The 21,631-nt window shown below is 45.3% G+C and overlaps 1 protein-coding gene across 3 annotated transcripts; it reads left to right on the top strand.

Moving 5' to 3' along the window:
• The first annotated feature begins 1,179 nt into the window (after positions 1 to 1,179).
• On the top strand, positions 1,180 to 9,521 carry LOC146348733 (uncharacterized). Of its 3 annotated transcripts, none has more exons than XM_084853927.1 (3): positions 1,180 to 1,675; positions 4,557 to 5,374; positions 5,899 to 9,521. In XM_084853927.1, exons 1-3 carry the CDS (start codon positions 1,491 to 1,493, stop codon positions 6,492 to 6,494), a joined length of 1,599 nt encoding a protein of 532 aa, XP_084710053.1. In that variant the 5' UTR covers positions 1,180 to 1,490; the 3' UTR covers positions 6,495 to 9,521. The 3 variants fall into 3 exon arrangements, with proteins under 3 accessions (XP_084710053.1, XP_084710055.1, XP_084710056.1); XM_084853929.1 differs by lacking the exon at positions 1,180 to 1,675 and adding an exon at positions 2,011 to 2,110; XM_084853930.1 differs by lacking the exon at positions 1,180 to 1,675 and adding an exon at positions 2,088 to 2,218.
• The last annotated feature ends 12,110 nt before the right edge of the window (positions 9,522 to 21,631 follow it).

Here is a 21,631-nt window from a genome sequence, read left to right as displayed (position 1 = left end):
GAAGAGGGATCACATCCCTAGTTCAGGGTCTCATTACCACTGGACCACACCACTGGTTGGATCTGTTCCAAGAAATTCTGGACCTGTGCATTTTTATTGAGAAGTCAGTCTCAATAGGTTGAATCCTGATTTACAGTGGATCAAATGGGCTGGGAGAAGTGGACTTCCCAAGCCCCTCCTTCCCACATCAGCTGCTGGAGCCCCCTGAAAATACTAGAGAGAGTCAAGAGACCCTCCAGTGGGGTGAGGCATGGTGTGGGGAGATCACCCAAAATTGGGCAGAGACCTCCTGTGAATGAGGCCCTTCCTCTAGCAGAAGGCAGCTCCTGCATTCTGCCCCTGGCATCCCAACTGCAGACATATATAGGATCATACTGCAAGCCTGACATATTTCCTGGCATACAGAAGGGGAAGAAATGGAAGCAGTGAAGATTTTATTTTCTTGGGCTCCAAGATCACGGCAGATGGTGACTGTAGCCATGAAATTAAAAGATGCTTGCTCCTTGGGAGGAAAGCTATGGCAAACCTAGACAGCATAGTAAGAAGCAGAGACATCACCTTGCCGACAAAGGTCCGTCTAATCAAAGCTACGGTTTTCCCAGTAGTAACGTATGGCTGTGAGAGCTGCACTATAAGGAAGGCTGAGTGCCGAAGAATTGATGCTTTCGAACTGTGGTGCTGGAGAAGACTCTTGCGAGTCCCCTGGACTGCAAGGAAGTCAAATCAGTCCATCCTAAAGGAAATCAACCCTGACTGCTCATTGGAAGGACAGATACTGAAGCTGAAGCTCAAATATTTTGGCCACCTAATGCAAAGAGAAAACTCCCTGGAAAAGACCCTGATGCTGGGAAAGACTGAAGGCAAAAGGAGAAGGGGACGGCAGAGGATGAGATGGCTAGATAGCATCACCGATGCAATGAATATGGACTTGAGCACGCTCTGGGAGAGAGCGGAGGACAGGAAGGCCTGGCGTGCTATGGTCCATGGGGTCACGAAGTCGGACACGACTGAACAACATAGGATCGTACTGCGAGCCTGACATATGTACAGCTTCTTCTTTTTTTACCCCCTCTTCAACCAATCAAGACACCCAGAGCGACTTGCAAAGGTTAATAATGAGACAGTCCCCGCCCGTAGGCGTACGATCTTAAAAGACACGACGGAAAAGGAAAAGGGAGTGGGAGGGAGGAGGGGAAAAAAGAGCTCACTGCTCGTGCAGGCGGAGGGAAATTTGAATGCAGAAGCGGGGGAAAGAGCGCAGCAGGGAGTGCAGAGAAACCCGCGCAGGCGGCCGAGACTTCTCGGAGGAGCGGAGCGCCAGCCAGCCCCGCTCCCCCAGCAGGGCGAGAGCCGCGAACGAAGCGCGGCCAGGGCCAGGGGATTAACTTCCCGGTGACCCTCGCTGCGCCGCGGAGAGGGCTGGCGCAGCCCCACCCCGGGAGTGTCCGGAGGCCTGGCGGGGGGCGTCACATGGGTCCCGCTCTCCCAGCATGGTGGGAAGGAGAAGTCATTTGAACGGCCAGCGCCGCCCGCCTGCCCTGCCCGGGCACGGCGCGACTTGCGGCAGACCGGCGCCCCGGGCAGTTCGGTCGCCGCCGCCGCCGCCGCTTGAAGGCCGCTGCCCCGCCCGCCGCATCATCAGCGTGGCTCAAAAATGCCTCACCGACTTTGCAAGGTAAAAAAGAGAGAGGCTTCTTTCGCCTCTTTTAACCGATGCGTCTCTTGCATTAGTTTTTAAACTGCACTTGCAACTAAACCCCCGCCCCAGGGAGCCGTCCCCCCTCCTCGCCCCACTCGATCCGGCTCCGCGCGTTGCGTTCTCGCTTGCAGCTTCTTTCCTTTTGTGAAGTCTTCCCCCCGCTTCTTAACTCCCCTCCCCTCCCCTCCCTTTCCCACTACCCGTCCTCTGATTCGCCGCTCCGCCTGTCCGTCACGAGCCTGACTCTTGCCCCTCCCCGCCTTCCTGATTGAGCGCTTGTTCCCCGCCTTCTTCCTCTGCTTCGTCCGGCCTCTCCGAAGCGGCCTCTGATTGGGTCGGCGGCGTGCTAGTCAGGCCGCCGGCCCAATCGGAGCTGGCCTACATGCCCACGAGCGAGCCGGGAACTTGCAAGTAAGTGCGCGACTGTGGGTAGGGGAGCAGCAGAAGCTTTTAGGGACGGCAGTTGGGAGGGTCGTGAGGACGCGTCACGGCCGTCACCACATTGGCGAGCACCCAGAGGTTGCTCTGAAAGGGGGCGAGGGGGAGGTGCATTGCTGGGGGGGACTTTCCGCGGGGGGGAAGGGGGAGCAGGAAGAGTGGGGATGCAGCCCAGAGTTGTTATTGCTAAATGCTACTTTTTTAAAAAAGGAAAGAAAGAAAGAAGCATCCCAGATTTAAAGTGCCCCGTAGGAACTACAAGGATGCTGTCATCACAGACCCTCTTGGGGCTGCCAGAGGTCCAGTGTTTTAATCCACTGGGGAGTGTCTGCCATCTTCTGCATCTATTTTCTCCTGTCCTTTTTAAATCTCAAAGCAGGTTGTGGTTTGGAGGGAGGAGGGCTTGTTCGTTAGTCCCCTCTGCTTTCCTTGCTTCTTTGGGATCTGGTGAGCCAGGCTGGCAGACCTACTTTTCTATTTCCAGGATAGAAAATGCCAGAGCTGGATCTGTGGGAAGACAGGAATGCTGCAGGTGGCAAAGTAGCTGAGGGAATGCACCAAACAATAAGCAGGAAACTGAAGGGAGCATCGACCAGCCATCCCCAGCCATGCTGGGTGGGGCTGATGGGAATTGTAGTCCAACACATCTGGAAGGTGCCAGGTTTGGGAAGGCTGATATAGAGGCACCTTCACAGAGGTTCTCTGCTGACTGAACAAGGCTGTGTGCATACCTGGTGTAGAATCTTCTGGAAGCATACCAGAAAAGCAGTAGCTTCTCACAACGCGAATCCCAGAAGGAATCGTTGCAGTAGTAGTTCTTCCCACCTCTACCTGGTCCCCTTTCCTATAAAAAATCAAATGCCTGTATTTAGCCTTCCTGTTCACTCCCAGGTCCTATAAGGCTTGAATGGCACTGGCACTATGGGCCTAATAATTTCTTCTTTTATGGATGGGCATTAAAACATGTGAGCCCCTGTTTGCAGCTTAAGGTGGAAAAGCCCAGACAAGGTTACCTATGTTTGGACAGTACCACTTCAAGCTGCAAATGGGGGCTCCCATGATTGAATGCCCATCCATACAGGAAATGGCCCTCTACATAGAATACTGGATGATGGTAGGGAGGAGAGTTTTAGTCTAGGCTTCTTGCATCTATTTTCCTGTGTCCTGGGAATCTTTTTAGGGAGGAGCGTTCCATCATATGATTTCCCACTTCCCGCTGTCTGAAGTAGTACAGCAGCCCTAGACTCCATGAAAACTAGACCATGGACTTGCCGTATTTGTGATTACTGTCGTTCCAAATGAAACATACAGTTTTTCATTTATTCTGTTGTCCCTGGGGAGACTTTTAATTGAGTAGATGAACAAATAGACCTTGCTGTTTAGTTAAGTGTCTACATTAACTAATGTCCTGCTTTTATAGTCTGAACTGCTGTAGACATGGCTGGGTGAACCCTTGCCTAAGCAATATAGCATAGGTGCACTGCCTTTTTACACTGAATTCTAACAGTCTGATCCTAAGCATATTTACTTGTCAGTAAACCCCGATGATTTCAGTGGTACTTACTTCCTAATAAGTGTGCTTAGGATCACACCCAAGACCTGAGGAAGAGTTCTGTGCAACTCAAAAGCTTGCTCCCAAATGAGATGAGATTACCTTGTTATGGTTCTTATTCAGTGGATGCAACAAGGGCTACAGTCCTATGTATGCATACTCTTAAGTGCTATTGAACTCAATGGGATGTACTTCTGAGTAAACCTGCATAGAATGGGGCTGTAGACCCTTAAGATACACCAGTCTCTATGGCTTCAACTTCCTAAATAGGTGAAGGGGGACCAGCCTCATGTCTAGCCACAAAGAGCAAAAGATCAGGTACCTGTTTATGACCAAGTGACCTGGAAATACCTATCCATGTCAGACAAATGTCTGCAATCCTCTACATCAGGGTTGGGCAACTTGTGCCCCTCCAGATATTTTGGTCTACAACTCATATCAGCCCTAGCCAGTATAACCAACAGTAAGGGATCATGGGTGTTGTGGCCCTCCCGATTTTTGGCCTACAAGTCGCCCACCCTTGCTCTTTGTGTATGTTTGGAAACAAGTAAGACAGAGAGAGATTTCCAAATAACTGCAAAATAGTTCATCTTTCTGTACTGCAGGGGGATGCCTTGAAAAGTGAGGAGGTTTCTCTGATACGTTTGATAACAAGAGCGTATATGTTCTTTTAAAATGGATCTCTACTTGTTCACCTTCTTTGAGAAAACCGCATGTTAATTAGTATAGCTAGCTAAACTGAAGTAGTTGCTCATGTGATCAGAACCAGTTACCAAAGAACTCCATACAAGTTAACTGCTTCAAGGAAAAGAATAACCTTCCTTGCTGTGTTTGTGGAATTTTATGCTGTGGCTTCTCTTTTGGCAGCAGGGGCATCAAGAAAATAATGGCTGGTAATGATGACCTCTTAAAGAACCTGCAGAATAATTTGCAAGAACTGAACAACCTCCGATCTAAATATCTTAAGTCAACAAAACGTCCCTTGTCTGCAGGGACCAAGTCATTGCTTCGTGACCAACAGCAACTGCCAAGAGAAAATATGAACATCCAGCCATTTGCTCCTAGAAAGAGTATACGCCACCGCAACCCTTACTGGCCTGATGAAGAAATCCGGACCTTCATTGAAATCTGGGGTGATGACCAGGTCCAAGCCTCGTTGGCCACCAATTTTCGCAACGAGGCCCAGTATGAGTGGATCTCTGATCGGATGCGGGAATATGGTTATGATAGGGATATGAAGCAGTGCCGTTTGCGTGCCAAGGAGCTTCGGCGAGGATACAAGGCCATCGTTTGTGGAAACAACTCTTCTGTGAGTGGCCAACGTGCCCTACCATTCTATGATTCCTTGAACAGTTTCCTGTGCATGCACAAGGGCCTTGTGGTGTCCAAAGTCTCCCTCTCTATAGATCGGAGGAATCGAGAAGCACAAAAGCTGGGGCTGGAGCAGGAGAGGAATGAAAAGCTCAGTGTTGTCCTTGTTTCTGATGATGATGAAGCATCCATCCCGGAGCCTGCAGATGACTCCAATGGCTACTTTCAAGATGCACGGATGGATTCTGACCCTGTGAATGCACAATCTCCAGGTGATGAATGGGAACAGCATGGAGAAGACGGCATTTTGGCAGGTGATGTGGCTTCACCCAGTTTTCCCAGCACTAGAGGAGAAGGCCACTCTGCCAATTCAGGTGAATGTTAAGAATTCAAATGCAGCTTTTAAAAACATAGCTTTGTGCCCCTGCAGTTTGGGCTGGGTTAAATGAAGATTGTGGTTTGGATTGTGCTTAATTTCTAAAAAAGAGAGTTGCTGGGACTCCACCTTGCATGACAGTGCTACCCGAGAACAGGGGTGGGGAGAAGGTAAATTTCCAGAAATTTGAATGTAAAACTCCTAGAAGGCCCTGCCAGCGTGGCCAGTAGTTAGGAATGCTGGGAGTTGAAGTCCAAAACATCTGGAGATCTTCTTCCTGCCCCACCCCTGCTCTATGGTTACTCTTTGTTGACAGAAAGGACCTTCGACCATGTTCTCTCATAATCACCGCTTGACATGCTCCAGGGCTAAGCCATAGTGAGTTCTAGCCAGCTGAAATTAAGCCTTAGGTGTAGATTGCTGCCGGTTTTTAACTTGTTTGTTTGGCACTGAATGTGCTGCTGTTTGCTGTCCGCCAAACACTGCCTTTTTATTAACGTCTGCTGCTTCCTTCCATTACAGGCCCATCCAGTTCCTTTCCCAGGGTGCCCCTGGCCGACTCTGACAGAGGGAGCAACCACTGGAACCGGAAGCAGAGGAAACCATTGGAAGCCACCTCAGACCTTGTGGATGCCATCTCTCAAGTGGGCGACAGACTAGTAAATGCGCTGTCTGATTTGCACTCAACACACAGGGAAACATCCCAGCTTGCACAGACTCGGGAAAGTAATGCCCGCAAGGAGGAGTTCGTCACCCTCGCCAGCCATGTGGAGCAGGCCACAAAAAACATGGACAAGCTCATTGCTCTTATGGAGTCCTCTACCAGACGGATTGCAGATGCCATGGACAGACAAACTGCCGCCTTGGAGAACCTGGCACGGTTGTTCACCACGAGAGGACCAGCTCCTTCGGTGCCTTCTGTATTCCAAGGGCAGCCCGTGCTTTCTTCTCGGAGTGCCTCCGCACCGCTCCCATCCGTACCAGCAGGGCTGCACAATGCCCTGAACACTTTGGGGGCACCGCACACTGGTGATCCAAAAGTGCCAGCAACACCAGCTCCCTGTGAGGCTGAGGAATGTCAACCGGAGGCAAAGAAAATAAAAACAGAAGAAGACTAGTATAATCTGATTGTACAGCAATCCCCTCAAACCTGCTTGTTTGCTCTCATGGGGTGAATATTCATCCTGGGTTGCGTGTGGTTTTTTAAATTCTTTTGAGGAACAAGCTAGGAAGGTGGAGGGTGTAACAAATCTCATTTGTGTGTTTTTTTTAAAAAAAAAGATTTATTACTAGGTTTTACCTTTGTGGGTGGGTTTGTATAAGGGAGGGAACTGGGGGTTTCGCCCATGTTGATAACTTGTACAGTTCACTGGCACTCCATTATTCTGTCATTTGTTCTATATCCTGCTGCTCACATATGCAATTTGGGCTGCAATCCAGTGCACACTTACTTGGGAGTAAGTCCCATTGAACTCTGTAGGCCTTACATCTGAGTAGACATGACTCAGATCAGATTGTCAGTGTTGTCTGGATGTTGGCTTTGGATGTGGAGAACATGGATTCAGAATCTCTACTCGGCCATGAACTCACTGGGTGGCCTTCAGTAGGTCCATCTGAGCCACAATTTCTTTATCTCCAAATGGATAATATTAATAACCTACATCACTTCTTGGTTTTAAAGATGAACAATTTAAAAGCTTGTGAATCATTGTGCACACTAAAACTGCTATGGAAGATAAGAATAGATAACTCCATATTTTTTGTTGATATATAAAATCCTGTTATTAAATCAATGCGACGCACTGATAGGAATGAGCTGTTTTCCTCCCTCATTCCCCTGAAACCGTGTGCCAGATGAATCCATATCTGATTGGCAACACAAAATAATCTCCATATAAAAAAGGAGAGGTGGTTTTAAGGTGGTTGTGGCAGCTGCTCTTAGAAAGTTAAAGCCCAAACAAAAGTTTTTGTAAGTTACAGTTTGAGTGGTGGGTTACAGGTTTGGGTGGCCCAAAGTCATTTCATGTAGCTGCAGTGGGACCAATTGTGCTAGTAAGTGAAGCATAGCACACCTTTGAGTGTTAAAGTTCTCTTCTTTGCGTATAAAAGTTCTATGCAACTCAGATAATAGCCTTTTAAAAGAGACCAAGGACTATTTTGGGGATGTGGAACCTCCAGCCCACCAGATCTAAAGGACACCCAACTCCCATCAGCCCCAGCCAGTATGGCCAATGGTCAGGATGATGGTACTTGTACTTTATCCTTGGACTACTTCATTTAAGATTTTGTTTCCAATAACAGCCAGTCAAATGGCTCTGGACAGCTCACAAAGAGGGCAGTAGAGGGACAGCTGTCCCCTGTTGCCTAGCCCCTGTATCCAGTACTCAAAGTTATGCTCTGTCTGACCATTGCTGTCCCCAATGAGTAATCAAGCCACCATGAAGCTGTCTTTTGAAATCATCCAAGGTAGTGGCCAACACCCATATCTTGCTGTGGTGAGTTCCATAAGTTAATTTTCTGTGTTGTGAAGAAGTACTTCCTTTTGTCTGAATGTACTGACAATCAATTCTAATTATTGCTGCCAAGGTCTAATATGAGAGTAGGTTAAAAAAAAATCTATTGTTTTTGTTTAGTGCTTTTTTTTCTTTTCTGGCTTAAACTAAAAGGCCCCAAACTCAGGTTTTGTTAGTTCACAGGGAAAGTGTTCTTTGATTATGCTAGTTACCCTTCTCTATTGTCATTCTTCAGGTAGGATAAAGATAACTGTACATATGAAAGCTTATGCTCCTCAGGACTTACAGAGGTACTGCTTGAACCATTTTGGAGTCTCTCAATAGAATGAATCCTTAACTTCATAGTAGGTGGGATGGGAGTGTAAATTGTGCTAATATTTGGCTCTGACTGCAGATACCTGCCAGTACTCACAGTGGGGCCCTGAGTTCAAAGAGGATGTGGCAGGAGAGATCCTGTTCTCTTGCAGACAAAAGCAGTTCCAATGGACAACTGACCTGACCAGTTCTGAATTTTGCTGAGAACCCTTTTTCTTATTTTTATAAGTGCTAACGGTCAGTGTTGTCCGTCATTCTTTTCACAAAGTGATGTGGACATCAAAGCCTAAGTGGAACATATTTTTAGACAAACAATCCAGAACTAAAGTTTTTATCTCCTTTTACTTTAAAGGCATTTGATAGAGGACTAGAGGCCTGCTTTGAAAGATTTGGCTAGTTATTTCAAATTTAATATGTGAACTTCAGCCTTCTTCCTCTCTGTTAGTGTTCAGTGTTAAGTCCTGTGTTTCTCTGCTTTCCAAGCAATTTGACCAATGGGGGGGGGGGTCGAAGAACTTTCTTCTTCCCCTGTGCCTCTTTGACTGTAGAACAGCTCAGCCAATTGGGTCAGAAACTTTACCACAAACCCCCTTAGGTCATTATGATGTATATTCCAGCAAAGCAGCCATGTTAGCAGAAATAAGAGTCCTGTGTGACCATAAAGATTAACATTTGCTGCAACATAAGCTTTCATAGGTTCCACTTCTGTTCAGGATTCCAGCCAGCCATGCCCTCTTCCAGGAAACTCCATTTCATCCCCCCTCCCTTGCCATTTTTCTCCCCAAAAAACACTTAGAATTTTGTGACCACTGAGAATATTCAGTCCTCATTAGGCTGTTTGTAGGGGTTTTTCCCCTCAAGGTCTTGTACCTCTGCAAACTCAGGGTTCCCCAAGCATGCTGCTATCTCCCTCTTGTTTTTCAGCAGCCCTAATCTTGTTGGCACACACTTGCTGAGTTTGCTATTAGAAGGAATGATGTTTCTCTGACAGATGAAAGAGAAAGAGAAAGAGAGAGAAGGGACAGTGTCAGGATGTCATCAGTGTGGACTGAGGGGACTAGGGAAGAAAGGCTAAAGAGATGGAGAGGATTACCAATGTGCTCCAAGTGCATACAGTACTTAAGGAGTACAATCACTTTTAACTGAAAAGAGCAGTGTGTTCTTATTTCTCAAATGCTTCGTTTAACTGGGATTTGTGTACTGTACTGTAGAAGATCAGGGTTATGCTTCACATAAGTAATACTACTTGTATTCTTTTTAAACCTCTCACCATTTTTACATGCCTACACTACCAATAAAGTTGGATAGTAAACATTGAAATAATGTGGTGAGTGACAGTTTATTAAGATTGGTATGTATGACCAACCTTTCCGAAAGCCATTGTTTAGATAATTTTAAGTCCTACTGAACTCAAGTAGATTTACTATTGACTAAACAGGCCTAGGATTGTGCTGCATAAATGCTTTATGGTCTGGGATGAGTCACAGGAAGAAATGCAGGGACCTGCTTAAAGTATCATTTGTGAAAATGGTATAAGGATCTCACAAAACTATAGTTTCTTAGGGGAAATAATAGTATTTAAACTGGTTTGTGTTTGGGGCATAGAAGTGATTTAGATAGATATAATTTCCAATGACTACAGTATACCTGTTTGCACACAATAACGTACATTAAATAGACATGAATTGACACTTTCCTAAGAGGAGTTAAAATGCCATTTTTAGCTGCTCATTGGGAAATGATTCCATTTAATTTCTTTTAAAGGGTATAATGATGATTATATGGTTTAAATGCCTAAGCATCTATTCCAGGTTCAAAGAAATGCAAACTTTTAAACATAATTCAGAAAAGGCCATTTTAATCCATGCACAAGCCCAATTTCAGTTTACGCTCAGTTGCCTATGTTTTGTCTTTTTTCATCCCATGCAAGCGGTCTGGTCTTGAGCCAGATTTCAGTATGGAATAGGGTACCTCTACCTTTAATAGGTTGTAGAGAGAATTATGGTAAGTGCATTATCTCCTACCATTACACTACCGTGATGGGAGAAATTCTTCATTTTTCACAACCAATTTGCTATACAAGTATATGTTGATCCCCAACTCACTATGGCCAAAACAAGACATGCGTACAATTCAGGCCATTTGTGCAGGACACCCATGTTCAGCAGGGATACACAAGCTTTTAATGTGGCATTGTTAGCAATCCATGGACCAATTTGATGGGTAGAAGCCTACTTAGGGATTTTTTTTGCCCACTTTGAGCATTGGTGAATATTGATGTAGAAAATGTGTAGGGCAGTTCTGCCCATGGGACACTTTGCTAGACAGTACTGTGAATAGTAGTCCTGAGTGAACTTTATGTACTTCTGGCCTTAAGCAACTTACAATAAACCTGCATGAGGTTTATTGCATGCAGAAGACAAACTTTTGTACCCCTAGTTGGTTTGCTGGGAAATGAATTCTCACAGAGTATAAGTTCTTTGGGGCAAGGATCTGTCTGCTTTTGTTATTTGGTAAAAAGCAGTTTGTATTGTGCTGGTCCTATATAAATTCACAAAGCAACAGAAAGTTTCTCTTGTCATTAATTCAGACATAAAGAGATATAGGAAAAACATATGTATGACCTCACATGAATGGGATATTGGGAGTCCTATCCTTCCTTAAGCACTAGTTGTAACCAGTACCTCAGTCCCAATCATAGTTGATTCTCTAGTCTAGGAAAGATACAGTTTGAGGTGGACAAAATTATAACAGAAGCGTTTGAAAATGTTTTTTACTTCCAACAATAGCTGATTAGCACATACAAAATCGGACAATTGAAGCGTGGGAACAGTCAAATTTGCATTTAAAAATGGTGGCCATGTGCTAATTTACAGTTAAGTGTAATTCCTCATTAAATTTTGCCCAGGTTCAATGCCTTTTTTCCATATATTTCCTGGGCTACACTTATTTCAAATACAAGGCTTGCACCTCCTGCTATGCATTTGACAAGTGATAGTACCCTTTAAAATCAAACTATGATCCTACGTACACTCACTTAGAAGTAAACCTCATTGCACTTGATGGGACTTGCTTCTAAGTAAACATTCTTTGGATTAGGATGCTTGTGATCCTAAAGATGTAATCCTATGCGCATTTACCTAGGAGTAAACTCCATTAAAGTCATTGGGGCTAACTTGCAAGTAAACAGGTTGCAGGTCTCTGATGTGAAAGTTTGCTAAAACTTCATCAAACATCTTAGTAAAAAGGAATCCTTATATAAGAAACCCTATATGTATATGATATTAAAAGAGAAACAGTTTTAATCATTATTTTAAAAAATCCCTAGGTACGGCTAAGAAATTGATATTGCTAAAAAGAATTGAGTTTAAAATACTGACAGGGCTAGCTTTGCAGCTCTGGAAGAATAAAATGCAAAACTATCTCCCTAGCTCAGGATTGCATCTTTACTTAAAATCTCCTAGTATCATATGTCACTTAATTTCACTTTAATAGTTCTTGACATTTTGCAGTCAAGAAATGTTGACTGCAAATTATTGGGGGGGGGGGGGACTTATGCCTACAGCATGAACTGTATACTGAAAAGGGACTTGTATGTCTACCCTTCTGTGTTGCCCCACAGAAGCGGGCAGAGGGAGCACCTCACCCACTAGCATAATGGGAGAAAGGGGCCACAGAGGTTATCTTCTTACCTTCCCCAACACATTAGCATTGGGTGGCCTACAACAAAAAGCTTGCTATTCAAGATGAACTGTCATGGATTACAGGCATGCAGTCTTCTGAATAGGCTATTCAACCACTCTAAAGCCAGTTTAAGGATATAGTGTAGATATGCTCCCTCCTATGCCTGAGACTCAAATCTGAATGTAAGGACCAATTACTGCCTTCAGTTTAGCCAATTTTATTGGGAAGGGGCAGTCAACATTTGGCCTCCTGTGTCTTCATTATTGTGAGCAGCCAGTTTGAGAGCTTTTCAGACTGCTATACCTGCTGAAATTTCTTGCTCTGTTAAAGGTACAGAAACCCTAATAATAAAAGACAGGCTACCCCTAACACAGGCAGTCTATGGCCTGGATCGCATGTAACAACAATCATGAGTATGGGCTGTTGTTGAATAGTGGATTGTCATTACATGCGAACCCTGCACTGGTTTAACAATGGGTTGGTAACCATGAACAACCCAGGAAGAGAACCCATGATTTGTTGTTGGATTGTGAACTCTGGGTTGTTTGTGGTTAACATCCCATATTTAAACCATAGTGCAGGGTTTGCATGTAATGACAACCCATGATTCAATGATAACCTGTACTCTGGGTTGTCGCTACGTGCAGTGGAGGCTGGTGGAGCTGTGAATCTACTCTGGGTTTCAGTCAGAACCAGCCAGAACTCTGCATGAGCTATCCAAGGTGCTGAACCTATTTTGAGGGTGGAGTTCATCACCTTGGATAGCTCCCCTAGAGTTCTTGCTGGTTCTGACAAACTCAGAGTGGAGTTTGTCAGAACCAAAATCGGAGCTACCAGCCTCCACTGGTTACTTGCAAACCAGGTTTATATGTCACACCACTGTGGTGACCATCTCAATAAAAGTTATTGATAATAGGTGTCTTGAAATGGCTGCCTAGAGCCCATTCAGAATCTCCAACCACAAAAATTAGTTAAAAGTGAACAGCTGGTATGTGGGGCCCAAATACGTACTGATGATAGGTAATCCCTGTCAGTAGGTCACCTTTCATTTCACGCTGCTCCAGTGCGAACAGCCTTCCCTAACCTGGTGCCCCCCAGGTGTGTAGGACTACAACTCCTGGGGATGATGGGAGTTGTAGTCCAACACATCTGGAGGGCATCAGATTAGGGAAGACTGTTGTACACATTGCCATTTCCTTGGACAGACTGGGCCTCAAATGCATCAGATTTTGAAACTGTAGAATTTGGTCTCAACAAATCTTGACAATAAATATGCAATCATATTCAATCATCTTTCTTGGCTTTGCTGCAACAGTTTACACATAATGCTCAGGGGAGGGGACTCAGTAACAGAAGAAGCTGCCTTTTGTACCAGGGCAGACTATGAATCCATCCAGCCCAGCATTGCCTACTCTGACTTCCAGTGGCTGTCTCAGGTCTCAGGCAGAGGCCTTTCACACCTGCTGCCTGATCCTTTTCACTGGACAGGGCAAGGATTGCACCTGGGACCTTCTGCATGCCAAGGATGTGCTCCATCACTTAGTGTCAGGAGCGCTCTGGCGGCTTCTCCCAGTAGACTCCAATAGCCAACTCAAGACACAGACGAAAGGATTTCTTTTCAAAGCTTTAATCCTTTTATAACTTAATGACTCTTTCAGATGCTAATCACCAGCGACTAAAGCAAGGAACAGCAGAGTGGCCTAAGCTTCGAAAAGGCAGTTGATCCCCGTTTGAAAGAGAGTCACTTGAAGACCCAGAAGTTATGGGCTAGGGAGAGATCCTCCCTCTTTCCCTTGGGTCCACGGGAGGCGGCCGTTGCTTGCGCGCCAAACGGGCGCTACGCCTACTTTCTGCGCCCTCCATCACTCGTCGCTTTTTGCGTCTGCATCGAGTGTCTAAGAAGCCCCCCTCCTGTATTCCCTCCTACCCGGGTCGCTATCTATCTCTGGAATGCTGGCAGGAGAAATCTCTGCCAGGTGCTGAACCTGTGAGGGATGAGCTGGCCCCTCTCCCACGGATAGCTGTTCCTCCTCAGAATCCGAACTGCTCTGAGGCTCTATGGGCTCAGTTTCCACCCTGACACTGAGCAAGAGTCCCTCCTAGATGTTATGGTATAACCCACTCCAAGGGCAACACCCTGTATACAAATATACCGCACCAAATCCATGCTGCTTCTGGCATTGGGGTAAGGGGTGGGCAGTATCCTGCGCAAACTTCAGCACCTGTTGTCGATACACAACACCTGTACAGTATGTCAAAAGGTGGCTCTATAAAGGCCATCCCACACCTGGTGCCCTCCTATACTTGATGAGGTCCATGACCCACACATCATCTACATTTGTTAAACCAAGAGTAGGAAACCTGGAGATGTATCCAATATTAGACCTACTTAGATTAGACCCATTGAAATTAACAGGATTTAAGTTAGTCATGACTAACATGTCAAACTAATTTCAATGGGTATACTCTAAGTAGGATTAACATTGGATACAACCTTTGGTGTCCTGATACTTTGGACTACAAATCCCATAAGCCTTGGGTACTATAGCCAATTGTCAGGGATGATGGGATTTGCGGTCCAAAACATTGGGGGGGGCACCAGGTTGCCCTTCCCTGTGTTTAAGCCTATAGTAACAGACCAACCTGATCTCAAATCATATTACTGCAAATTTATTTATTTTTACCCAGCCAGGGAAATGCCATCTGAAACTTGGCAATGAGGAAAAACAATGAGGTTACGCAAAACAGATTCCTAATTGGTGCATGCAAGCAGAGTATTCTGCCCCATCGATTCCATAGAAAGGACAGACAGCACAGCGGGTGAGAGATTTATGACTTTACATCAGCCTTACCTGAGCAGCTGTCCTGTGTGGAAAGTGGAAATTGGCAAATGATACCGGTTTTCTGAACAAGAGTAATGAGAAGGACCCCTTAGACAACAGACTCAAACATCAAAGGAACTACTCAAGTGTGTCTTTCTAAAGGACAATGGTAGGTCTGCTTGAACAACATCCCAATTCAGCAAAGAAGATGGAGTTACAAGCCCAGCAGCAAATAATGTTATACCGTGCAAGTCAGAACTAGATCCTGCAAGAATAAAATGCGCTTTGGTTTTTTTGTGAAATCCCTTCAATGTGACACGCAGAATGTTTGGGAAGAGTAGAGGAAGACTGGGCCAATGAAGGAGAGCTGTGCGAACCATTACCTGCTGTCTATAACCACTTCTCATTATTCATCTCAGGGCTGCAGGAAGGGCTTGTGAGTGGGGACCATTCACATTTTTCTCTGTCCCCAGCAGCACTTGCCACTACACTCCAAGCTTGGTGCTTTTGCTGGTTCTATAGAAGGGGTGGTGGGAGCACAATTGACCGGGTGAGGGAAGACATCTTCACCGTTGATTCCCAATTACAAGAGCTCACTCCTCCAGAGCTGGAAAATCAAGCAGCTGGGTCAGAAGCACAGCAGCACTGAGGGATGCTCAAAAATGTAAGATAAGCCAGAGTGGTAAGGGTAAGAGCAGCCTTCCCTGACAAGGTGCCCTCCAGATGGGTTGGACTGCAACCCCCATCATTCCCAGCCAGCATGGCCATTGGCCATGCTGCTTTATATACTGCTTTGTCTGCTAAAAAGCCATCAGGGTGATGTCCTAGAATTTCAAACACGAAAACCTTAAAGCAATAAGAACAAGGACATTCAAAACATTAAGCCTGTGGTAAGGTGCCGGGCTTCAGACATGGGAGACCAGGTTCAACATTCCCATGCAACTATGATGCTCATCCTCAGCCCAGCCTCTCTCACACACTTGTTGAGAGCATAAAATAATTATTGGAATTCATCAGAGGAACAGGATACTATTGGGGGGTGGGGGAGAGAGGTTAACGTAAGAGTACAAAAGACTAAGAACAGCCATGCTGGATCAAACCAAGGGTCCATCTAGTCCACTGTTCACACAGTGGCCAACCAGCTGCCCATGGGAAACCCACAAGCAGGACTCGAGTGCAACAGTACCCTCCCCCCATGTTCCCCAGCAACTGGTGTACATAGGCATACTGCCTCTAATACTGGAGGTAGCATATAGCCATAAAGACTAGTAGCCATTGATAGCCTTCTCCTCCATGAATTTGTCTAATCCCTTGTGGCGATTCCACATGCACAACATGTAAATAGTAAAGGTTTGTATATATGTATGGTCGTTAGTATGTATCTGGAACGATTGACAGGTGAGTGTGAGGTTTGGCAGAGTGTGGGCAAGAACGACAGTTTGGCAAGTGGAAGAAAGGGCGAGTGGCTGAGTGAGAATGGAATGCAGTGAAATTGGATGAGAGCTTGTGCAGAAAAAGTGGGGTGATTACTTCTAGATAAGTCTGGGAGTAAGGTAGATTGAGTACAGTTAGATAGGTCTGAGATGAAATTGGGAGATAAGAGTGAGAACATCTAATGAGATAGTCTGTGGGTTAGAGAGTGTGTCAGATAGCATGAGAGAGGGTATGAGAGATTTTGAATATAGAACTAAAAGCAAGAGTTATATTGTGCTGTTTAGTGTTGCTTTATTTTAATCATCCTTCCTGATATCCTTTCCTCATCCCAACCCAGTTCCTATTTCCAATCCTGTTGTACCAAATAAACCTTATTTGTTTTCAATTTTTTAAAAGACAGTTTCCTTTTTAGTTATTAAGAAGGGTTTCATGGAATAACCCCATGCTGGCTGCTTGGTTGGTGCTACCAAAAATAAAGAAAGCAGCTCTGAAAGGGTTATTGGTGGCAGCAACTGAGAGAGTGGTGAAGCATCACAGTACACAAACAGGGTTGTGGGTGAGAACCTAAAGGTGGCAGTGTGAGGAGACACTGACCAAAGCCCCTGACCTGGTGACTAGAAGTAGGATCATGAGGTGGTCAAAAAGGCCTCAGGTCCTCACACCCCCTTTTGAAGCCATCCAAATTGGTGGCTATCACTACATCTTGTGGTAGCGAATTCCATAGTGTAACTATGCGCTGTGTGAAGGACTTTCTTTTATCTATCCTGAATCTCCCATCAATCAGCTTCATGGTATGACCCCAGATTCTAGTATTATGAGAGAAGTTGAGTGGGACAACCACAGAGGATATGTATAAGATACTTGGTGGTGAGAGCAGGCAGATCCCATGGCATCAAAATACATTCATTTAAATAAGCAGTGGGGAGATTTAGAGTGGGCAAATCGGAGCCATGCACTAGATGCTGAAAGATTTACTATGTAAGCACACAGAGCAGGACTTAGGATGGTCATATGCCCTCTTTTACAGAGAATTATCCTGTTGAAGGGCTGCCAGAGGACCATCCTCTATTTGAAGGCGTCCTCTATTTGAAGGGCTGTCCAGTCTAATTCTGCTTTAAAGAACCATAAGAACTTTGCAGATCAACAGTTAGAACCCGGGCAGCAGACTGAACAGGCAGGCAAACAGGTCACCTGGTCACAGCATTCCACATTATGGTGAGATGTACTATATTCCTTTTTCAATATTAATAATAATTTCTAAATTTGCATCTATACATACAAATTAGCATATGCCAGTCAGTGTCCTCTTTTGTCCTCTTGTTTCGTGATGTGTTTCTTCTTTTGGGGCGTTTCATTCCTGGCCACCCTAGCAGGGGTGCACAACTAGTAGCTTCCTCCCCAAGGGTACCCTGACACATCACCACCACAACCACAATCCTCACCACCTGTACTCTCCACTCCCTCCCCCAGAGATCCTGATATAGATCACTCTTTTCTCACTGCTGACAGCAGCAAGAAAGTGCAATCTGTATCAAGATCACAGGGAGAGGGGGTGGAGAGAAGACTCTTCACTCCCTCCCCCAGAGATCCTGATACAGATCTAGGATGTGTGGGTGTGTGTGCCCCCCAGCACAGCATCACTTGCAGCCCTTGGGGCCAAAAAGGTTGTGCACCCCAACATAGAGAAACAGTCACCAGTAGCTAGGGGAAACGTAAATTAAAACCCAGCAGCACCACCTCTTCCCTTCTCTGACTTTATGAGTGGCTGCAGGGAGGGAAAAAGGCTGGCCCGAAGGGTATGGTTAAAGATGGCCACTGACCTGCACAGTGCAAGTGCCAAGCAGTAAAATCTTAAGTTGTTAGCAAGTGGCTCCAATTTGTTCACTCTGAATCCACCCTCTGCTCAGGGCCAGCCCTACCTTAAAGCAGAGTGAAGTGGTTGCCTCAGGCAGCAGATGCTGGAAGGCAGCAGCAAGGTGTTGGAGGAGAGAACCTGGCCTACCCAGCACCTCCTAAGCTAGCCTGCTACTTTCAGGTGTGATGGTGGACACTGTTCCTTCACCAGCCTTTCTACATGGAATGGGAGGGGCGCCATCTTGCTCTTTCCCTCAGGTAGCAAAAAAATAATAATCTTGGGACAGCCCTGCCTCTGCTTACTGCCATGAACACGGACAGGACAGATGAGATCTTCGTGTGCTTTTTGTACCACAGGACTGCCCGCTTCACTGGCTGTTTTTATTTTAATATGTTTTAATATTAAAAATATTAATATTTTTGGCCGCCTTGAGTCCCAGTATTGGGAAAAAGGTGGGATATAAATAAATATAATAATATAATAATGATAATTTTAAACCACCTTGGGGGGAATATCTGTTTTAAAAATTAAAAATGCTTCTTCCCCTTCCCCCTTCTACTATGTGCAACTCAAGGTTACATAAAAATACCACTGTGTGATGTATGAATCTACCCAAGGAGCAAGCAATTTAAAGAGAATTAGCTGTAATGCAGCCAAAAGCATTTTAAGTCCCAAACTAAATAAATGAAATGGCAAATCAAGACTGGGGACTGAGGTCCCCGTGGCCTGTCAGAGCAGCTTTTACAGCAAAATACCTCATTAATACCATTCCATTCAATAACATCCACAAATCATTTATCTATCTATAGATAGATATAGACACACACACACGAGAGAGAGAGAGAGAGAGAGAGAGAGAGAGAGAGAGAGAGAATTTATATATTTTTAAAACCCTTCATAAAATTTAGCATGGCTCTCATGTCGTTTTCAGTACTGAAGGCATTTCAGATTTGTAACAGTGTCCAGCATGCAGCTGAAGAGGGTGAACCGCAACTGATGGGAGCTTTGCCACAGTCAGTTTTCCAGTTTTAGGTTGCGATGGCAATAGAGTTCTTCCCTTTTCAGTACATAAAAATAGCAGCACTTGACTTCTGAACTGGTGAAAGCAAATATAGCCAGTCTGATCTCTTGAATATAGCATGAGCAAAGCCATAAAACAGAAATGCTTACAAACTATTACTAGGTTAGAACTGCTACTCACAAACTTTGGAGTATTATAACCAGTAACTTTACACCAACAATACTAAAAGGAGTTTGATTGTGGGTACAGCCGGACATGGTTCCCTTGCATGGAACTCTGCACACACACAGGGCTCTTTCCCACACGTGGAAGCAAGTGGTGAGTTTAGCCCATGGAGTTCCATGACCTCCACATGGATTCTTTGAACGTGGGGTGGGTTCATCTGAACCTCCCCCCACCCCAATGTATGCTGTCACTTCACGATTGCTTGTATCCTCCTTAGAGTTTTCCTTAGTGGTCTACCAAATTCATATTTCTATTTCTAGCAACTCCCTTCCCTCTTCTTCTGCAGCAAAATAAGTATCCAGGCTCACAAAGATATAACCCATTCTACAGGTGTTAGCTCACGGATAACAGGGCCAGGCGTGTGTTTCAGACAGGAAATGTCTTAGCTTTCCACTTAAAAGTTAATTGTCTTTGTCATTAGCCAGGTTCTCTCTGCTCATTTCCCCTGAAATTTGCTCAACATTAGATCTTCCTTAATAAGCAATAAACACATAGCAGGACACGCTGGCAGAATCAGATTTACAGGATTAAAAGTAGTTTTTAATACTTCCATCATAGTCTTTTAATTTAGAGCAGACTCCAAATCAAATCGGCCCCCACTTCTACAACAAATTATAATTTATTTAGAGTTATAGCTCGGAAGCTATATCCTCTGGTATTAATAGGCAGTAGCAGCAAAACAATCCAGTACTTTACCAAGAAAATCTGTTTTCCCTAAACTGACATTGTAACACCTCTCTGTAGTCTTACATTTGTTACATTAATCTTTCCCTTTCCTTCAGAGCCACACTTTTTACTTCAAGCCTGTGAGGTAGGATAGGACTGTTGGACTAAGAGATGGTGACTTACAAGGCTTTACAGCAGCAGAGGAGAATGTTTTGGCCTACATCCCCCATGGACCCCTTACCATTGGCTATGCTGGCTAGGGCTGATGGGAGTTGCAGTCCCAACAACATGCAGAGGACCACACATTCATTCCTCACCACAGCTTTATAGCATAGGGTGGCTTCAAACCAGGGACAGCCCAATACATTTTGGTGCCTGAGACAAAGGACAAGATGGCATTCTCTCCCATTCCATGTACAAAAGTTGACTGGATTGGCAGATGAAGCTGTCTTCAACACTGATGATGGGACAATGTCCTCTACTGAACCTGAAGACAGCAGACTAACTTAGGGGGCACAGAGCAGGCTAAAGTGCACACACTTCTCTTCTTGAACACCTTACCGCTGTCTCCCAGCATCTGCAGCCCAAGGCGACTGCCTCACCCTACCTAATGTTAGGGCCAGCCCTGCTTCAAATGCTATTTGAGGGGGGTAGAGGTATAAGATAAGCATGCATTTTCCCATGTGGGTTCATGGTTCAGGAGTCCTTGACCAAGTCAGGAATTTCCTGTTAAAACATGTTCTTTAAAGTACCAGACATTATGTTTATAGTGTGCAGGATGAAGATACACACTTAAAATGTTCAAGCACTTTTGCATGCAAACCACCAAAACATGTTAGTATATTAAGCAGTAGATGGGTATTACTAATAAATAATAAAGCACTTCTGAGTGCAGCTTTGATCCCTGCTTTCCTGCATCTAGACTCAATCCTCTAATGCTGGAGTGTGGAAACCGTGTCCCTCAGCCTAATTTCACACTGACCCCAAGAAAACCTGAGTGCAGCAAAAACGGGGATGTGGTTATAAATTCTTGAGGGTTTGCAGGATTGGGACCAAACTTCACACACAGCCTCTCCTAGTCTGGAGGCACCCATCTACCATCAGAACTTTGCACATTTACTCCAAAAGAGCAAAAAACTCCAGAGGAGAACAGAAGCATCCTTGCCATAGCCAGCAATGTCGAGGTGGGGGGAATGCACGCTTCTGTTTTATCGCTAAAGCACTATAGCACTTTAGCGATATAGAAAACAGAAGCGGCCTTGCAGTAGCCAGCAATGTTGGGGGGATGTGCACTTTTATCGCTAAAGCACTATATATTCTAAACAGATGTGTCTTTGCGATAAAAGTGAAGTGTGCATTTCCGCACCCCACCCCGCAGACGTTGGTGCCAGAGATGACACTGTCCCTTCAGTGTTCCTAAAACTCAGGAACTGAGCAGCAGCAGTTTTGACTGTTCTTGCTGAAGGACTCAGTAGGCGACCAAAATAACCCATGGTGACCACCAGATGACACAATAACCCACAGTGGGTTAAATAAACCCTACTGCAGACTGTGGGTTATCTGGGTCATTTTGGTCAAATAAGCCAGCGTGGTGTAGTGGCTGGAGTGTCGGACTGGGAGTCAGGAGATCCGGGTTCTAGTCCCCACTCGGCCATGGAAGCTCACTAGGTAACTTTGGGCAGTCACTCTCAGCCCAACCCACCTCACAGGGTTGTTGTGA

Source organism: Heloderma suspectum, chromosome 4 (assembly GCF_057233095.1).
Source record: "Heloderma suspectum isolate Gila_16-S chromosome 4, 16-S_ref, whole genome shotgun sequence".
Taxonomy (NCBI): Eukaryota; Metazoa; Chordata; class Lepidosauria; order Squamata; family Helodermatidae; genus Heloderma; species Heloderma suspectum.
This window is presented reverse-complemented; position numbering and strand designations above follow the sequence as displayed.